Source organism: Rhea americana, unplaced genomic scaffold (genome assembly GCF_003343005.1).
Source record: "Rhea americana isolate MKP2758 unplaced genomic scaffold, rheAme1 scaffold_37, whole genome shotgun sequence".
Classification (NCBI taxonomy): Eukaryota; Metazoa; Chordata; class Aves; order Rheiformes; family Rheidae; genus Rhea; species Rhea americana.
In genome coordinates, this window is record NW_028186501.1 from 707,146 (window position 1) to 724,667 (window position 17,522).

At 39.2% G+C, this 17,522-nt stretch overlaps 1 protein-coding gene across 1 annotated transcript in view; it reads left to right on the forward strand.

Annotated features, from left to right (window-relative positions):
- LARS1 (leucyl-tRNA synthetase 1) overlaps nt 1-17,522 on the forward strand; it is a 36,743-nt gene that overhangs the window by 18,289 nt on the left and 932 nt on the right. Inside the window, exons 21-31 of the mRNA XM_085312713.1 lie at nt 1,064-1,121; nt 2,039-2,102; nt 2,712-2,895; nt 3,115-3,205; nt 4,135-4,275; nt 4,851-4,991; nt 5,104-5,214; nt 6,587-6,697; nt 8,816-8,920; nt 13,675-13,770; nt 14,957-15,089. Of these exons, the coding sequence (XP_085168839.1) occupies nt 1,064-1,121; nt 2,039-2,102; nt 2,712-2,895; nt 3,115-3,205; nt 4,135-4,275; nt 4,851-4,991; nt 5,104-5,214; nt 6,587-6,697; nt 8,816-8,920; nt 13,675-13,770; nt 14,957-15,089 (1,235 nt within the window). The remainder of the gene's footprint in view (nt 1-1,063; nt 1,122-2,038; nt 2,103-2,711; nt 2,896-3,114; nt 3,206-4,134; nt 4,276-4,850; nt 4,992-5,103; nt 5,215-6,586; nt 6,698-8,815; nt 8,921-13,674; nt 13,771-14,956; nt 15,090-17,522) is intronic.

Below are 17,522 nucleotides of genomic sequence, written 5' to 3' on the forward strand. Positions count from 1 at the left end.
GAGGCTGGAGAGTTTGTAATTCTAGAGCTAAAGCCAAATGCAGCTGAAGTTGGAACACTTGTCTCTTTTTCATTTGTTTTAATTATCTGTGGAGACATGAAATGCTGACATTGAGATAGCCAAGTTAAAAAGAAAATATGTAAAACTAAAATATTTTAACTTCTGCTCTCACTGGCCTGTTTGTAAAAAGCAAAAAATGTATTCTATAAACATCACCTCCTATGGATTTTTGTTTTTTTTCAGTAGTGGATCTCATTCTTGCACATGGATTTTCTTGTGAATTTATCATCAGTAAGGTTACTTTGTTATTTTTTCATGGATCACTTTAGGAACAATGTATAGGCGTTCCAGTAGACTGTGTAGTACAGATTGAAAATCTATGCTGACCACATGATGCTTTCAAAGATGTAGTTCCTGTGCATGAAGATGATACCATGTTTAAATCTCCTTGAGACCCTATTTGAGAGTTGTATAAAACTTTACTATACATGAGAAAATAGCTTTTTATATATAAAGACTGTCATGAGGGATTTGATACCAGCTTATATGTGAGACCTAGCTCTATCTAATGCTGTTAGGCTGTGCTAATTATGGCTTTTAAATCAAATGTAGCTGAAAAGAGGGAGATAGGGTAAATGAGATATAATTGTAGGTGCAGTACTCTGTGTTGAGTTTCAGCAATGATAAGCCTCAGCCCTTACGTTGCAGTTCATCTTCAAAGACAACATTGTTTTTTTAGCTCTGGAACAGATTGCCCAGAGAGGTTGTGGAGTCTCCTTGTCTGGAGATATTCAAAGCCTGTCTGGATGCAACCCTGTCTTAACATGCTCTAGGGAACCCTGCTTGAGTGGGGGTGGGGTGGGGGTGGGGAGTGGACTAGATGATTTCCAGAGGTCCCTTCCAACCTTAGCGATTCTATGATTTTTAAGACATTCCTCTAGGAACTTCTCTGAAGACTCCATTTAATAAGTTTGAGTTCCATCCCAAACTGGCAAAACTAAATGTTTCCTGTTTTGAAWAAAAGAGTGAATGTATTATCAAATGCTTTGTATTTTGTCTTCAGAGAAAAGTGGCCGGTGGCTGTGAGAGCAAATGGACATCTCCTTCTCAATTCTGAAAAGGTATGGTGAGTTTTCATGTATGAGACGACTTTATGGTTGTCACAGTAGCTGCTCATCAGCCAGATTGGAGACAGCCATCTAGAAAGTTAAGAGGAAGAAATAGTGAGAATTCTAGTTTCTTCATTGGTGCCCTCTATTTTCTTATTCACCAAACCTAAAGATCTGCCTTTCCTTCATTTCTGTCTTAGCGTTTTTTTTTTTTCTGTTAGCTCTTGTATAGCTTTATCAGTTAAGTGAAAATCTTGGTGGATTTCTAACTTTTAGCTAACTTATCTTGTGGAATGAGGTTTTTGGACTAAATTGTGRCTTTGTTTCACATTGGAATAGATAAAATGAGAGGAGAAAACTTATGTGGATAATTCTGCTTATGCATGTGAGCTGTGAAAATGATTGTTAAAATGCCTGAACCTAGAAATTAGATCTTGGAAACTGTCTAGTATGGAAAAAAGAAAAACAAAACAGAAGTCCTTGAAAAATCAATGTGGGATAAGCTACAAATGCTATTTTTGAAACAGTTTTTAGTTTTCAGAAGTTTATTTGGGGTCAATTCTGGGTGATATTTTGGTACGAATTGTCTAACTTTTCAAAGTGAAATTTGGGGTGGAACTCAAATGATCCAGAAAATAGCTATCACTTCCTTGCATTTGTAGTGTATTTGGACCTTAATAGTAACAACTTGTCAAAGTCACAAGACAAGCTCAAAATTCAGGAGTTGGATGAGTACATGCAAAGTTCAGTAAGTGTTTCTGCTGTGAGACCTAGTTCATATTTATCAATTTTACTTTTGCTGTACTTCCTGAGAGCAAATGCTTTCTCAGTGGTTTACCAAAACCACTGCTGTACCTGTCTTGCTTGTATCTTTCTGACAGTAAAGTGGATGTATAAGAAAAACCTAAGACTTTTTTTTTTTTCTTCAGATGTCTAAATCTACAGGCAACTTTCTTACCCTAAGTCAAGCTGTTGACAAGTTTTCTGCAGATGGTAAGTATGTTCTGACCTGCATTTTCTTTTTAATACCAAAATAACTACAATTCATGCTTTCATCTTGAAGAAGCAGTGAGTTTATTAAAGTGTCTTACTGCAACAAATCTACAACTTATCAGCTGTTGCTGTTTGAAGAGCTAATGGACTCTATTWAAAAAACTGGGTTTGCGTTAACAGAACACCCATTTAAACTAGGAAATGTCACTGATGTTTAGGCCTCTCCTTACAGTGTCTGTTTGTTCTTMAGACACCTACTTTGGCGATCAAAAAGTTATAAGGCAAATAGTGCCACAGAGCTTTGCAGCTCCTGGTATGCACACTGAGGGAGGAGGCAGGCATGTGTTGCCTTTTGCATCCTTTATTTTTAGGAGGATGTGTTTTTTGGGAGAATGGGAGTGGTGGTGGGGGGACAGCGATCATGCTAATCTCCTTGTTCTTGGTATCTGTCTTTTCTTTCTCTTGTTGGCCAGGAAAAGCTTGTGAATTCATTTCACATTTTATTAACTTGGAATGAGAAGTTAGAGTTTGAATCCCTCGTCTTCTGCATCTATTATCTATCAGCTGATGACATGCCAGGCATATCAACTAATCTAGTTTTTTTTTCAGGCATGCGTTTAGCATTGGCTGATGCTGGCGATACTGTTGAAGATGCCAACTTTGTGGAAACCATGGCAGATGCTGGTATTCTACGTCTCTACACATGGGTGGAGTGGGTAAAGGAGATGATTGCAAATAGAGACAGTTTAAGAAGTGGTCCTGCCAACACTTTCAATGACAGAGTCTTTGCCAGGTACTATACTGCACAAAGCTAATATAATTTGTTTGTAGTCAAGTCCCCTCTGCCACCCACATTCATGAATTCCCTAAAGCAAACAAACTCTTGATTTGTTTTCAGATTGATCTGTGATTTTGCTGCCCTGGGGACACTGATAATGTTGCTTTACATAACGTTGCAATTAATGAGGTGAACTGTGCAGTATTGATATTCTTACTTCCCTTCTCTCCTTAGCGAAATGAGTGCAGGTATAATGAAGACGGACCAAAATTACGAGAAGATGATGTTTAAAGAAGCTCTGAAAACTGGCTTCTTTGAATTTCAGGTAGGAGGTCTCTTTTCAGATAGTAGGAAGCTAATACTTGGTATTTGTTACTTTGTGCAAATTTCTTTTGATCCTGATGTGTCTAATCCTTAATTGTAAAGCAGAATTGGAATCAAATTGTACCAAGGAACAAGAGTTCTTAGAGGAGCTAAATGTGGAGTTATAAAGGTCTACTTACAGCATTTTACAAAGGTTCACAGGAAAACTGTGGTGCTGGAAATAGTCCTGATACCTAACACAAGCAAATATCTGTTTAAAAAAAAATCCCTTTCCTTTTTTTTTTTTTTTTTTTTTAATGGGGAACTCTGCATAAGAAATCCAGGTAATACATCAACAGAACTGTTCGGAAGCAGAGTACTTTTTGATATATTCCATAAAGCGTGTCCCCAGAGTGTCTGCAGAACCATGCCACTTCACTTAATTATGGAAACTCCTTTATGTGGCTGACTTGATTTTTGGGAATATGATTAGGTAGGCTGAATTAAATGTGTAATGCTAGATCATATTCATTGCCTTTTTCTTACCATTTATTAGTGTCTTTATGCAGGCTATTCAAGTTTATAGTAGCTGAAACACAATTGCAGTTATTTGTCTCATGTCTGTGCCAATAAACACTTCTAAAAACCAAAGTACCCTAAGAATGTAAGGTTACCTTACTCATTAAGTACCCTGAATGTCAGTTACTCATTTTATTTTTACATGTTTCAGGAAAATGTAGAGCTCAAAAATGGATTAATAAAAGAGCTAAGCTGCTTACATTTTAAAGGCATATTAGAGCAAAGAATTTGGCATGAGCATGTTTTCTCTCTCTCTCTCTCTCTCTCTCTCTCTCTCTCTCTCTCTCTCTCTTTTTTTCCCCTGCTTTTCTTTAAATGTTTCCCTTTGGCAGTTGGAGTGTTTTAATGATGGTTACACTGGGTGTGTTTCAGGCAGCAAAAGATAAGTATCGTGAGCTGGCTATAGAAGGAATGCACAGGGACTTGGTGTTTCAGTTTATTGAAGTTCAGACTCTGCTGTTGGCTCCTATCTGTCCCCACTTATGTGAGCACATCTGGTCGCTGCTGGGAAAGGTACTGGTACTGTTTCAACTTTGTCATTTGGTTCAGATTCACGTTTTAGTGTTTTTTTTTTAAGCAAGTTTAGTATCAGACTTGTGAATATTTTTCATGTGTAAGTAGAAAAAAACTTAGTGTTCATACAGTCACAGGGCATATCAGCTTATCCACAGAACAGTGAGCATACAGAGTTTAACCTGTGTCTTCGAGGTTATGGTAATGATCTGTTACTTTAATACAGATCACTGTTTATTCTCTTACTAAGAGGTGACTTAAAACTAACCCAAATAATGCAACATTCATACACTTATGAGTTTTTTAACTTGTGTTGGCAGCCTATGAGAAATAAATTTTTTAATGGCAAATAAGGTTACATAGCTGTATGGCAGATGTATTTGTATGTGTAGTCTTTAATGCATGCTCACAAATACATGCTTATTGGCAGTATACTTGGCTCTTCACAACTTAGTTGGTGCTTGTTGAGGATCATACTGTTTAAACTTCAATTTCCACTCAAACTATAATAAGCTTAGAAACTCCTAGAAACTAATGTCTTTTAATGTCGTAACATGTAATATCTTTCTTCAAAGACTGATTCCATCATGAGAGCCTTATGGCCAGTAGCAGGTCTTGTGGATGAGGTATTAATTCACTCTTCTCAGTACCTCATGGAAGCTGCTCATGATCTCAGACTCCGTCTCAAGAACTACATGGCACCAGTTAAAGGAAAGGTGAAGTGCGCTAATTTTTTTTAATTGTATATGTTTGATAATTCTGTGCAGCTTCAGAACCCCTTCTTGATGCTAAATACTTCTTTTCTTTTTTTTTYCCCTCTTTCTTCAGAAAAGTGCTAAGGAGTCTTCCCAGAAGCCTTCTCACTGTACCATCTATGTGGCAAAGAACTATCCACCCTGGCAACATACCACCTTATCAGTTCTGCGCAAGCACTATCAGGTGGTTATCCTCTCACTTTTCTTTGGGCCACTTACCTGCTTTTCTATAGAATATTTTTTATATATATTTAGAAAGTACGTAAGGTGTAAATTGTTACTGAGCTATTTGAATGTAGCGCAAAGTAGTTTTAACATGCTTTATTATCCTCTTAACACTGTTCAGTGGATCTTGGTGCTTAACAAAAATGTCTTGAGGGATGTCATTGGGTCAACAGTATGACCTTATTGCGTTTTGACACTTTTTGAGCAGAAAGTGGCCCTTGTTGTTGTTGTTATCTTTTGTACATGGATAGTTTAAGATATTTCTCTTTYCAGGAGTATTGCTGGGGAGATATTGGTTACTGTCAGATTAATGCTGCCTTACTATGCAAGTGGGCTTAGGAACGATTTTTTTGGTGCTTGGGAGGGTGTATACTATTCAGTGACTTTGCAAGTAGTATGTTGAAATGCAATAACTCTACTACTGTAAATAGAAGAAAGAAGCTTTTCTAAAAGCAGCAGAACCTGTACTTCTGACATGGGGAAACTAATATAATATTGTCTCTTGGCAATGAACCATTGTCCTTCTCAACCTGAACTAGATCAGTGTCATAGCTGATGGATTGCAGAGTTGTGACCCAATTTATAATATTAATTCTCACATGACGAATATTGGTTTATATTTGGAGTACTAAATTTAGGACATTTCATGTTTTCTCCATATCGATGTCAATCTGCTATTTGATCTGTTGACACACCAAATGGAAGTTATTGTGCAAATATCTGAACACTAAGTCTAAAACCCAAATAATTCAGGAAACTAGTGCTTTCACATCTGCTTCAGGGTAGGCTTAAATGTGAGCTTAAAATACATTTTGGTAGGAAATTTAGCTATTTTATATTTGTGAAGATTGCTGGGGCAAAGGATAAAGTTTGCTAAAGAGAAAGATGTTGAGTGTACTCTTTTGAAATACCCAAGTCTTTCTAAGGTGGAGATTTATATTCAGAAGTCACTTTCTTGTTCTGAGGATAGCATGTAAAATTGAAATGGTATGGGAAGGACCAGGATGTGTAGGGAAGTGACAGGCAAGAGTAAAGAAAATGCAGAATAGTACTATGAGTTGCATGAATGGCAGAAGATGCAATTTTCTTTTTTTGCTCAAATTTTAAAATTTTATCTTAGCAATAATTTAAAGGGATGGGAAAATGACTATGTGATTAAATGACTACTCTGGTTGTACTAGATAATTTTCAGATGTCCCTTTCAACCCCAACTCTTCTGATTACCCTGCTTGCTGGTGTTTTGGAAAAGGATGAAAGGTATATAGAAGCAAAGGGCAAATGCTGTTTGGATGATACCTGTACTTCATAATRGAAGTTTGTCAATGTTTTAGGTCAGTGGAGGTCAACTGCCAGACAATAAAGTAATTGCCACTGAGCTGAACACCTTGCCAGAACTGAAGAAGTATATGAAGAAGGTTATGCCTTTTGTTGCCATGATTAAGGTAGGTGTCAGAGGAACAATCCTTGTATAGAAAAAGCTTTCATAAATGAATGCAATGTGTCAGACCAAGGCAGCGATACCTGTAACTTGGTGCATGAGTCTTGTTACTACTAACATCTGACTTCAGTCTCTATCCTCCCTCTTTGCCATTGGTCTTGTATTTTTGTTCATAAAATTTCCTGGCCTCTAGAAGAAAGGTGTTATAAAAATGTCTCTATGAATTGGCCCAAGTGAAATAATGGTCTAGTTGAGGCTTGGTAGCTTGTGTATTGTATTAGATTATAATACCTGTGTTTCAAGTACAAGTAGATCCCTCTACATTTGAAATGCCTCAGCTGTGTTTTTTCTGGCTTTTCTTTCTGAAATGAGAACATTATGTTACTCTGGAGACATCAAAAATCTGAATGTTAAGAACACAACTAGATATAATGGAGCACACTGTTTTTAAGAAAAAGGGAAAGTTCTGAGCCCTGAATGGTATTTTGAATTTATTCATTTTATCACTAATATTCTGATGCTTTATTTTGAGTAGTGTAAGCCTTTAAAAATCTTGGCTTGCACGTCTTTTACAGAAAAAGTTAAGTTAAAGTTTAAAGTAGAGGAGCTTAGAAGATTCAAAAGCCAAAGAACAAACAAAATCTTAAAACAAAAGAAACCTTGTGGACTTTTACTCATGATTTGTACAAGGTAGGAGGGATTGGTAATGAAAAAGTCTTAGTGGGTGTGAATATTATGTAGAAAGTGGCTTTTTTTTTTGAAAGTAGCTTAAGTGTGTGCAATTAATTCTTCTACTTAATACCTTTGTTGTATTTATTAAATACAAGTGCCCTTTTGCCCTTCATCTAGGGCCATTCTGATTATTCCTTTTTATGGAACCTTAAGTCTTCAAAGTAATAGAGAGCAGAGAGCAAAAAGCACCTTTAAAGCTGGTTGCTTTTCTCCTAGATCAATGTGTTTTATTAAATTATCTGTTTTTACCATCTTCATTTATTTTATTAGATCAACTTACACTGTTGCAAAATATCAAGCTTACAGTCATACAAGTATATTAAGTCTGAAACTTACCTCTATTTGATGCCGTCAGTCTGGCAATAGCTAACAACTGTGCTCTGAGCCTCTGTTGCATTAAGGGAATGGAATAAGGCTTCCACAACAGTTGCTCCATTTGTTTCTAGAGGTGATGTGCTTACATGTTGAGACCTAGAAACATCTGAACTTGGATTCCTTAGACCAGTGTGGTGTTCTTTGAAACAGATTATGCAGCAATTTCAGTGTTCAAAAACTACTGCTTGTGCATTCTATTTTTCAAAGAAAGACTTACGTGATGAAGAAACTCYGTGATTTACAAAGGGATGCAATTCATTCATAACCTAGGGAATCTCACACATTAAAAACTGACAAGGAAATGAAGAAACCACATCCATGCTGAGCATAATGAAACAGAGCTTCAGAGGAGACAACTAGCTCAGCATACAAAAACAAGGAAGGGTCAAGAAATTAAATTTTGAAGAGGAAGTTATGTTTTAGTAAAAAATGAAACAAACCCTTAATGTGGCTTTTTATATTGCTTTCAATACTTTTTATTGTGACTGTTGCATTTGAGTTTTGGATTAAGTTAGCTTTATTTTAATGTACAAAATAAAATTTATTTCCCTGCGGAGAACTTGTTTTGCAGCTGTTGTGAGCATGTCCTGTTCTTGTACGCTTGCCCTTTATTCTAAACTAGGTCACAAAACTGAATTTCATGTGGAGAAATAGCATGGAAATGCTTGTTTATTTTGAGAATTCTCAACCTGCACGTTAAATAGAAATCATAAATACCTGTAATTGTCAGACATTTTTTCAATGCTATGTTAAAAATGTGTTCTTACACTTAAAAAGAACATTTAGCTGTTTGCATGTTCTAATTGTTCTTGTTCCTCCCATCAGTGTCACTAATTCTCTACAGAAGAAACTGACACAGAAAATGACTCCTATGCTAGCCCTTTGTGCCAACAGAGCTCTCACATTTAAAAGTCTATTCTTCGCATGACTTGAAGTTTGTCATCTTCAAGCATCATTTTACTTGCAGCCTTCAGAGAGATTTAATCCAGCTTTTTTTTTTTTTGTGCTCTGACAGGAGAATCTAGAGAAGAATGGTCCACRCGTTCTTGATTTGGAACTGGAATTTGATGAACAAATGGTGCTCATGGAGAATATAGTCTATCTGACAAATTCTCTGGAGGTGAGTCTGTGTTTGGTGGATTCATTACTTGGTTTTCATTGGGATAGCTGAAAGGCCACCATTTCCTAACGATGTTTCCATTAATTTCTTGGTGTCAGTTGCTGAATTAATATTATTTTTATCAACTTATTGAATTTTGAACTTGTTTGAATTTATCAAATCTAGGATGTTCTAGGTAAATCYGTTAATATGAGATGGAGAATGGAGGTGGATAGAGTATTGACATGGCTCCACAAAACTGAGGAGGCTATTATTGGAAGACTGGCTGTGTCTATGATAGTGGATGCCTGTGACTCTTGAAGAGCCATTTTTCTCTGAGCCAACCAACATCTTGACTTTTTCACTAGAACAAAAAAGAATGAGATGTTTTAATATATTATTACCAAGAATTAACAGAATTTTTAGCCTCGTATGCTCTGAATGTTAAAATGACATGTATATTCACTGTAGGAGATTACTTTGTTCCCTTAAAGGAGTGGATTCTGGGCAGGCTTTTAAAACTGTAGTACATAGTAAAATGGATGCCACTCTAGMAGCAGTTTTACCAGCTTCATATAACTAGAATTTAGCTCAAAAGGCAGTACTTAGGTGGACAGCTTAGACCAGTTTATAAGAAATGCACCATTTCAGGAATTAGAAATTTTGGAAATCCAAACTACATGTGTATTCTTCATGATGCAGAATATAAAATGGGCTTGTTTGATTTGTTTCCGTATCTGAATAAATTCAAGAGCAAGCAATAATTTTTATTTACAAGTATCCACAAATTTGCAAAATCCACTAAACTTAAAAAGGGAGTCGTCAACTTTTAAATGGTTGAACTTCCATGAAAGAGAACCTAGAGAAAGTTACGAGATTTGCTAGCACAGTTCCTAAGTTTTGAAGAGAATTGCTGAGTTCTGAATCAGGGCAGAATTACCCCATACTTCCATATAAACTGGGAATAGACTGACTGACCATCAACCGTGCTACAAAGGACTTTGGGGTTACTGTGGTTACCAAGTTTAATATGAGTATACTCTCGCTGCAAATAAGCCAAGCTTTGTATTGCCCTACATTAGGAGTTACCTATGTAGGAATTGATCAGCAGTTAGGGGAAGTTACCCTCTACTCAGTTTTAATAAATCCACATCTGGAATACATGTCAGTGTATTACTTATCCAGCCACTCCACACCTTTCCCAAGTTTAAAAAGGATGTTGAGAAATTGCAACTTGTCAAGCRGAAGGCTACCAAGATTGTTAGGGGCCTAGAGTGTGACCTATGCTGAGAGGTTGAAGGATATGGGCTTGTTTAGATTGGCTCAGGGGCTGATCTAGTAGCAGTCTGGAAGGGAAGTTAAAGATGATAAAACCAACACTCTTTATGATTGTGTGCAGATAGTGAAACAAGGGACAATAACCACTAGTTGCAACTTGTGAGGCCCAAATTGGTCATTAGGAGACTTTCTTTTTTTTTAATAAAAGGCAGTAGTGGAACAGATTACCCAGAGAGGCTGTGGGAYCTGTGTCTTAGAGGTTTTCAGAATTCAGCTAAACAAAGCCATAGCTGACTTGATCCGGTGTAGAATCATAGAATCAGTAAGGTTGGAAGGGACCWCTGGAGATCATCTAGTCCAACCGCCCTGCTCAGCAAGGTCACCTAAAGCATGTTAGACAGGGTTGCATCCAGGTGGGCCTTGAAGATCTCCRGAGAAGGAGACTCCACAACCTCTCTGGGCAACCTGTGCCAGTGCTCTGTCACTCTCACAGGGAAGAAATTCCCCCTCACGTTCAGGCGGAACTTCCTGTGCTTCAATTTCTGGCCATTGCCTCTTGTCCTGTCACACGGGACAACTGAAAAGAGTTTGTCCCCGTCCCCTTGACACCCTCCCTTCAGGTACTTATACACATTGATCAGATCCACCCCCCCCAGTCTTCTCTTCCCCAGGCTGAAGAGGCCCAGCTTTTGCAGCTGTTTCTCAGAGGGCAGGTGCTCCAGCCCTCTGATCATCCAGTAGCTCCATGTCTCTCTTGTACTGGGCAGCCCAGAACTGGACGCAGTACTCGAGATGAGGCCTCCCCAGGGCTGAGTAGAAGGGCAGGATCACCTCCCTCGACCTGCTGGCAGCACTCTTCCCAATGCACCCCAGGAGACCATTGGCCTTCCTGGCCACAAGGGCACACTGCTGRCTCATGGTCAACTTGTCATCCACCAGCACTCCCAGGTCTTTCTCTGCAGAGCTGCTCTCCAGAAGGTCAGCCCCCCAGCTTGTACTGGTGCCTAAGGGTTATTTCTCCCTAGGTGCAGGACTCTGCACTTGCCCTTGTTGAACCTCATGAGGTTCCTCTCTGCCTTCATGGTCTTCAGCCTGTCCAGGTCTCTCTGAATGGCAGCACAGCCCTCTGGTGTGTCAGCTACTCCTCCCAGCCTGGTATCATCACCAAACTTGCTGAGGAGGCACTATGTCCCCTCATCCAGGTCATTGATGAAGTTGAACAGGATGGGACCCAGTACTGAGCCCTGGGGAATGCCACTAGCCACAGGCCTCCAACTAGACTCTGCACCACTGATGATGACCCTCTGAGCTCTGCCTTTCAGCCAGTTCTCAATCCACCTCACTGTCCACTCGACTAACCCACACTTCCTGAGCYTMYMTAGGAGGATGTTATGGGAGACAGTGTCAAAAGCCTTGCTGAAGTAAAGGTACACAACGTCCACTGCCCTCCCCTCATCTACTCAGCCGGTCATTCCATCCTAGAAGGCTATCAGATTGGTTAAGCAGGATTTCCCCATGGTGAATSCMTGCTGGCTACTGTTGATCACCTTTTCCTCTRTATGTCTGGAGATGACATCCAGAACGAGCTTTTCSATCCCCTTTCCAGGGATGGAGGTGAGGYTGACTGGCCTGTAGTTGCCTGGGTCCTCCTTCTTGCCCTTCTTGAAGACTGGAGTGACATTGGCTTTCTTCCAGTCCTCAGGCACCTCTCCAGTTCTYCAGGACCTTTCAAAGATGACRGAGAGCAGCCTGGCARCAACATCYSYCAGCTCCCTCAGTACCTGCGGGTGCATCCCATCTGGGMCCATCGATTTGTGGGTGTCTAGCTTGCCCAGAAGGTCTCTAATCCTTTCYTCCTCAACCAAAGGAAAGTCTTCCCTTCTCCAGAGTTTCTCCCTCACATCCAGGCTCCAGGATTCCTGAGGGCTGCCCTTAGCAGTGAAGACTGAAGSAAAGAAGGCATTCAGTAATTCTGCCTTCTCTGTATCCCTTGKCACCAGGGCCCCYGCCCCATTCAGTAGCGGGCCCACATTTTCCCTAGTCCTCTTRCTGCTGATGTATTTGAAGAAGCCCTTCCTGTTGTYCTTRACATCYCTTGCYAGACYCAATTCCAGCTGGGCCTTAGCCTTCCTCGCAGCRTCTCTGCGTACTCTGACTGCATTCCTGTAATTCTCCCAAGTAGCCTGTCCCCTCTTCCACATTCTGTGTATTTTCTTCTTCTGTCTGAATTTGGCTAGAGCTGCTTGCTCACCCATGCAACTCTCCTGCMCCTTTTGCTGCCCTTCTTACTCATAGGGATGCACTGCTCTTGAGCTTGGAGGAAGTGATGTTTGAATACTAGCAAGCTCTCCTGGACCCCTCTTCCTTCTAGGGCCTTAGCCCATGAGATTCCACCAATTAGGTCTCTGAAGAGCCCAAAGTCCACTTTCCTGAAGTCCAGGGTTGCAATCCTGCTTGTTGCCTTACTTCTCTCCTGCAGGATCCTGAACTCCACTATCTCATGGTCACTTGCAGCCAAGGCTATCCCCAACCTTCATATCTCTAACCAGTCCATCTCTGTTGGTAAGGACAAGATCCAGCAGGACACCCTTCCTCGTAGGCTCCTCTGCCATTTGTGACAAGAAGTTATCATCAATGCATTGCAGGAACCTACTGGACTGCTTGTGCCTTCCTGTGTAATCCTTTCAGCAGATGTCTGGGTGATTGAAGTCCCCCATGAGAACCAGGGCCTGTGATCTTGAGGCTACCTCCAGCTGTCTAATAGAAGGCCTCATCAACTTTCTCTTCTGGYCGGGTGGCCTGTAGTAGACACCCACAACAGTGTCCCCCRTGCTAGCCTGCCCTTTGAACTTTACCCATAAGCTCTCAACCACCTCCTCCTCCACCCCTAGGCAGAGCTTGATGCATTCCAGTTGCTCACTCACATAAAGAGCAACTCCACCACCTCGCTTTCCTGGCCTATCTTTGCTACAAAGCACATAGCCATCCATGGCAGCATTCCAGTCATGTGAGCTATCCCACCATGTCTCCATGATTGCAATGAGATCATGGCCCTGTGATCGCACACAGATCTCCAGCTCCTCCTGTTTGTTCCCCATGCTGCATGCATTGGTGTACAGGCATTTCAAAGAGGTAGTCATGCCTGCAGGTTTCCCGGGAAGKKTGTACGGGGATCCCCCATAGCCAGGTCCCAAACACACATCCCCAGCTGCATGCACCTGTTGGAGGCCCCTCAACCTAACTTGTGTTTTGTTGTCTACCCTGTCTGTATGACACCCTCCCTCCCTCCTACCTAGTTTAAAGCCCACTTCAAGCAGGAAGTAGATGATCTTCAGAGCTCTCTTCCAAATGGTATTTTTGTGAATTGGGTTTGCTATTGTTGCCTTATGTCAATGCATGTTACTTTCCACCTGACTATGAAACAATTGTTCTGGAGGCCAAGTAAGTTCTTTTATGATTCAACTTCTATCTGTTCTTTTCCTTCTCTCTTTCTACAGCTGGATCATATTGAAGTGAAGTTTGCTTCTGAAGCAGAAGATAAAATAAAAGAAGACTGCTGTCCTGGAAAACCACTTTCTGTATTCAGAACTGAGGTAAACAGATATTCAGATATTGGAAATATGTGGAAACTTTAATTTTTAATAATTAGACATGCTATTTGGAAACTTTAATCAGGCATGGGCATTGTGTAGGAGGACTCAATAGCTCAGCATTGGAAACAAACTTAATGGCTCAAGTTAAGCTACAGTTATGAAGGAGTAAGGCACCAGTATTCTGCTTTCCAGAAAATGGTGCATGGAGTTTTGTTCTCATGCAGTTCCTAGAAGAAGTTGTTCTATAGCATAAACATATGTCTGTCTTACTGACACCTTGATCCCTACCTTTGCTAAAACAGTCAAGTGATAAAGGTGTATAGAGAGTCAACTACTTCTCGGTTGAAGATATGATCCTAAATTATGACACAGCACTAAGCATTCTTTACACTGCTACTGCCTGGCTTATCAGTTTTGTGATAAATAGATTTTTTTCTTCTTTTTGACCCAATACCCCTTCAAAACTAGAAACACCTGAAGCAGTTATGATTCTTTTTTCTCTGTATAGAACTATAAATGTGACTGTGATAGTTTTAAGGTTCTTTTAAGGTTGAAATCTTTAAACTGTGGTGATTGAAAGACTATGATAGTGTATGATTCTAGACTCTGCTGGTCAGTATGATTAAATTTCACTTCGCTGCTGTTACACTGAAGTTGTGATGTTGTTTATCCTCCCTATTTAAGGAATTATAAACTTCCATTTTACTACTTCACTAAATCCTGGAGCAAATTTTAATTTTTAAATGTTTTATCTATTAATTTATAGTGGGCTAATAAAATGCATTCAGTTATGTAAAAATAAAGCCTTTTAAAGTATCGCTACAGCAGTGTCATGGAGTCTTGAAAGAATGAATTGTGTGTAAAATTAAGTGATATTATGTAACAGTATGTATTAATATAGATGTATATCGTGTGTTAATATTTCTAACCCTAGTATTTTACAACAATGCTAATTTTATTTCTCTAAATATGTCCTAAACAATTTTATGTATATACTGTAGCTAATACACTCTTAGATTTGTGGAAGTACTTGTATTCTATTGCTGGTAGTCAGTGTTTCTAAATGAAAGGTTATCCATCTAGAATACTTAGAGAATATTTATTTGCTTCTTAGTTACATGTTTTCTCTGAGACTTGAACCGCAAACGCAAATTTTCCTGTAAYGTTTTTGTTAACTTTCTTGCAGCCCAGCATATCTGTGTTTCTGGTGAACCCTCAACCATCAAATGGCCACTTCTCTACAAAAATAGAAATCAGGCAAGGAGATAGTAGGGACACAGTGATTAGGCGTTTAATGAAGATGGACAGAGGAATCAAAGGTAAAACTCTAGCAGAGAGCGCATCCATCGTGCTGTGATTGAATTAACGTTTCCAGGAGTGAAGTGGAAACAGAAAGCTGCGGAAGTTTGCCCTACTATTATAAATGCTTAGAARAGAACAAAACAGTTTTGTCTGGTGAATAAGAATAGAGATAATATGCAAATAAGCAGGCTTTAATATGGGTTTTTCCTCATCATTTAGTCTTATTCTGCCACTGATACACTGAAACCTAGTTTCTGCCACAAATTAATACATGTGGTATTACCCCTTGTGCTTTGAATTCCCCAAAGGAGTGTGGTGCCCTAACTGGTTATATATAACTTCTGCCTCTTTTGTTTTGGTGCCCTGGAGCTGAAAGCAATTACCAAAATTTTTTTCCATTTAGCCTAAAGTGGATTCATGTCTAGAAAAGGAATGAAGCTGACATTTTAAAACTTTCTATAGTTAGTCTTCCTTGCATGTTTTGCATCTAGTAATACCTAATCCATGGATATAACTTTTGTGACAGAAATTATTTTCATAGTGTGTCTTAAAATCRTCTGAGTTTTTTTAAGAAGTTGCTTATCAATGCCAGCTGCTASATGGTTCCTCACATAACAATTTTCCACTGTGAACCTGGACAGAAATTACCTGTTTGTTTAAAATTGGAATTGCTCAATAGCCTTTCAGTTACTGTAGATGTATTCTAAATTGGAGCTAGTAACTTCTGTGCAAGATGGCCAGTAATTCTTTTCAGTCCCATTAGCTATCATAGAATCATAGAATAGAATCACTTCCCTTTGTACTTCTRTTTTCCTAATGCACTAATACTTTATTTTCAGCTCTTAAATTTGGAATTCTACAATGGTAAGAGAAGGATACAATAAGTAATAGAAGAATTTCTGTGAAAGCACTCAAATCCCTGACAATAGTGAGCTCCACTGTGAAAGCATTAAGATAAATGCATTTGTCACTTGTGAACCAGATTTTGCTTTTAAGCTGTTGTGAAACTATCTGTTCTATCCCTTGATAGCTAGTTTCCAGCAGTGGAGATGCAAGCAAGAGCAGTTAGGCAGCCAGAATTTGCTGTTGTGTCTGGCAGCAAATCATCACTGCTCCCTTACCGGAAGCTGAAGCCATAGTGGTGACTGTATGGCTCAGGTAAAGGTCTCCAGACGGAACTTGGAGGTGGTGCTTTTGCAACTGGCGTATCTGCTTAAGGCACTTGTAACACTCTGAAATGTCYGGTGTACTATGGTTTGGGAACTTGAATTCTATCGCAGTAACCTTCACAGGGTTTGGTGGATGGGRGATGGTGTCCATATGTGTGTGTGAGAGGAATCTGTGAGAATCCTAGGATTGTTTTAAGGGATCCTGCCTGTAATTAGCACTTGTCTCTTCATGCTTTGCTTTCTAAATAGTTTTCTGTCCAGTAATTTTATGCAGGGGTTTTATTCTACCATGCAAGTACTTAAGACATGGTACGCACTGACAGGACAGAAGGGGAGAGATGCTGCTATCTACTACCATCTTTGTCACCACATCACTGCATGGCATTGAGAATTTCAGCCTCAGTTTCTTGTCTTTTGCTTTGTTGCAGTTGGAATAAAGGCTACCTGTTAGTGCTACTACATTTGATTTAATTGTTTGTGGTATCTTGACAATCTGAGGAACTTCTTTGTAAATGGAAGTATTTAAGAGGGTGTTTTTTCAATTTTTGTGCTGAAATATTTTTTGTTTTTATTTGTTTTAGTCTACTCATTGCTAACTTTAGTATTCCTTTTTCTCCACCTGCTTGGAAGGTATTTTGCCATGAAATTCTATTTTCCTATAGTTCTGTGTCAAAGATACTACTGAAATAAACTTTAAGTTTCCAGTCAGTATAATGAAAGAAAATAGCCTTCTTAAAGGAAGTGCAACTGTGCTTTTGTTGGAGAATCCAGGAATTAAAAATCAATCTGAACCACTGTAGGCTGACAGCTAGGTATAAAAGGAATACTGGACTTGACCCAGAAGCTTGTGACAGCTAAGTTTCTTTTCTTTCTGTATCTTTTAACAGCTTGTGTTTATTTTAATGTTTATCTGTGGAACAAAGACAACTATGTATTGATGACACACACTTAAATAGTACCTCAGAGCTTCAGAGGGAGGAATGTACGATAATGTGCATAGCAAAACAGGAGTGGGGAAATGAATTGTAACTATATACAAATTTACTAGCATTCTGCTAACTGGATGTTTTTAAATGGTTGGAAACAAGTGAGAGATTAAACAGTGATTCTTTCTCACTCTATTTCCAGGAGATGTCACTGTTCTGTTGGTGCACAAGTAGTAAAAGGTTGCACTTAGAGGAAGGTTTGGCTGAAAGATGCCAGGCTTCCTAGTAACTTTGATTAGCAATCTTTTATTTGTGTGAATTTTAAAAGGGAAGAGTACTTCAAACAGCTCTCACC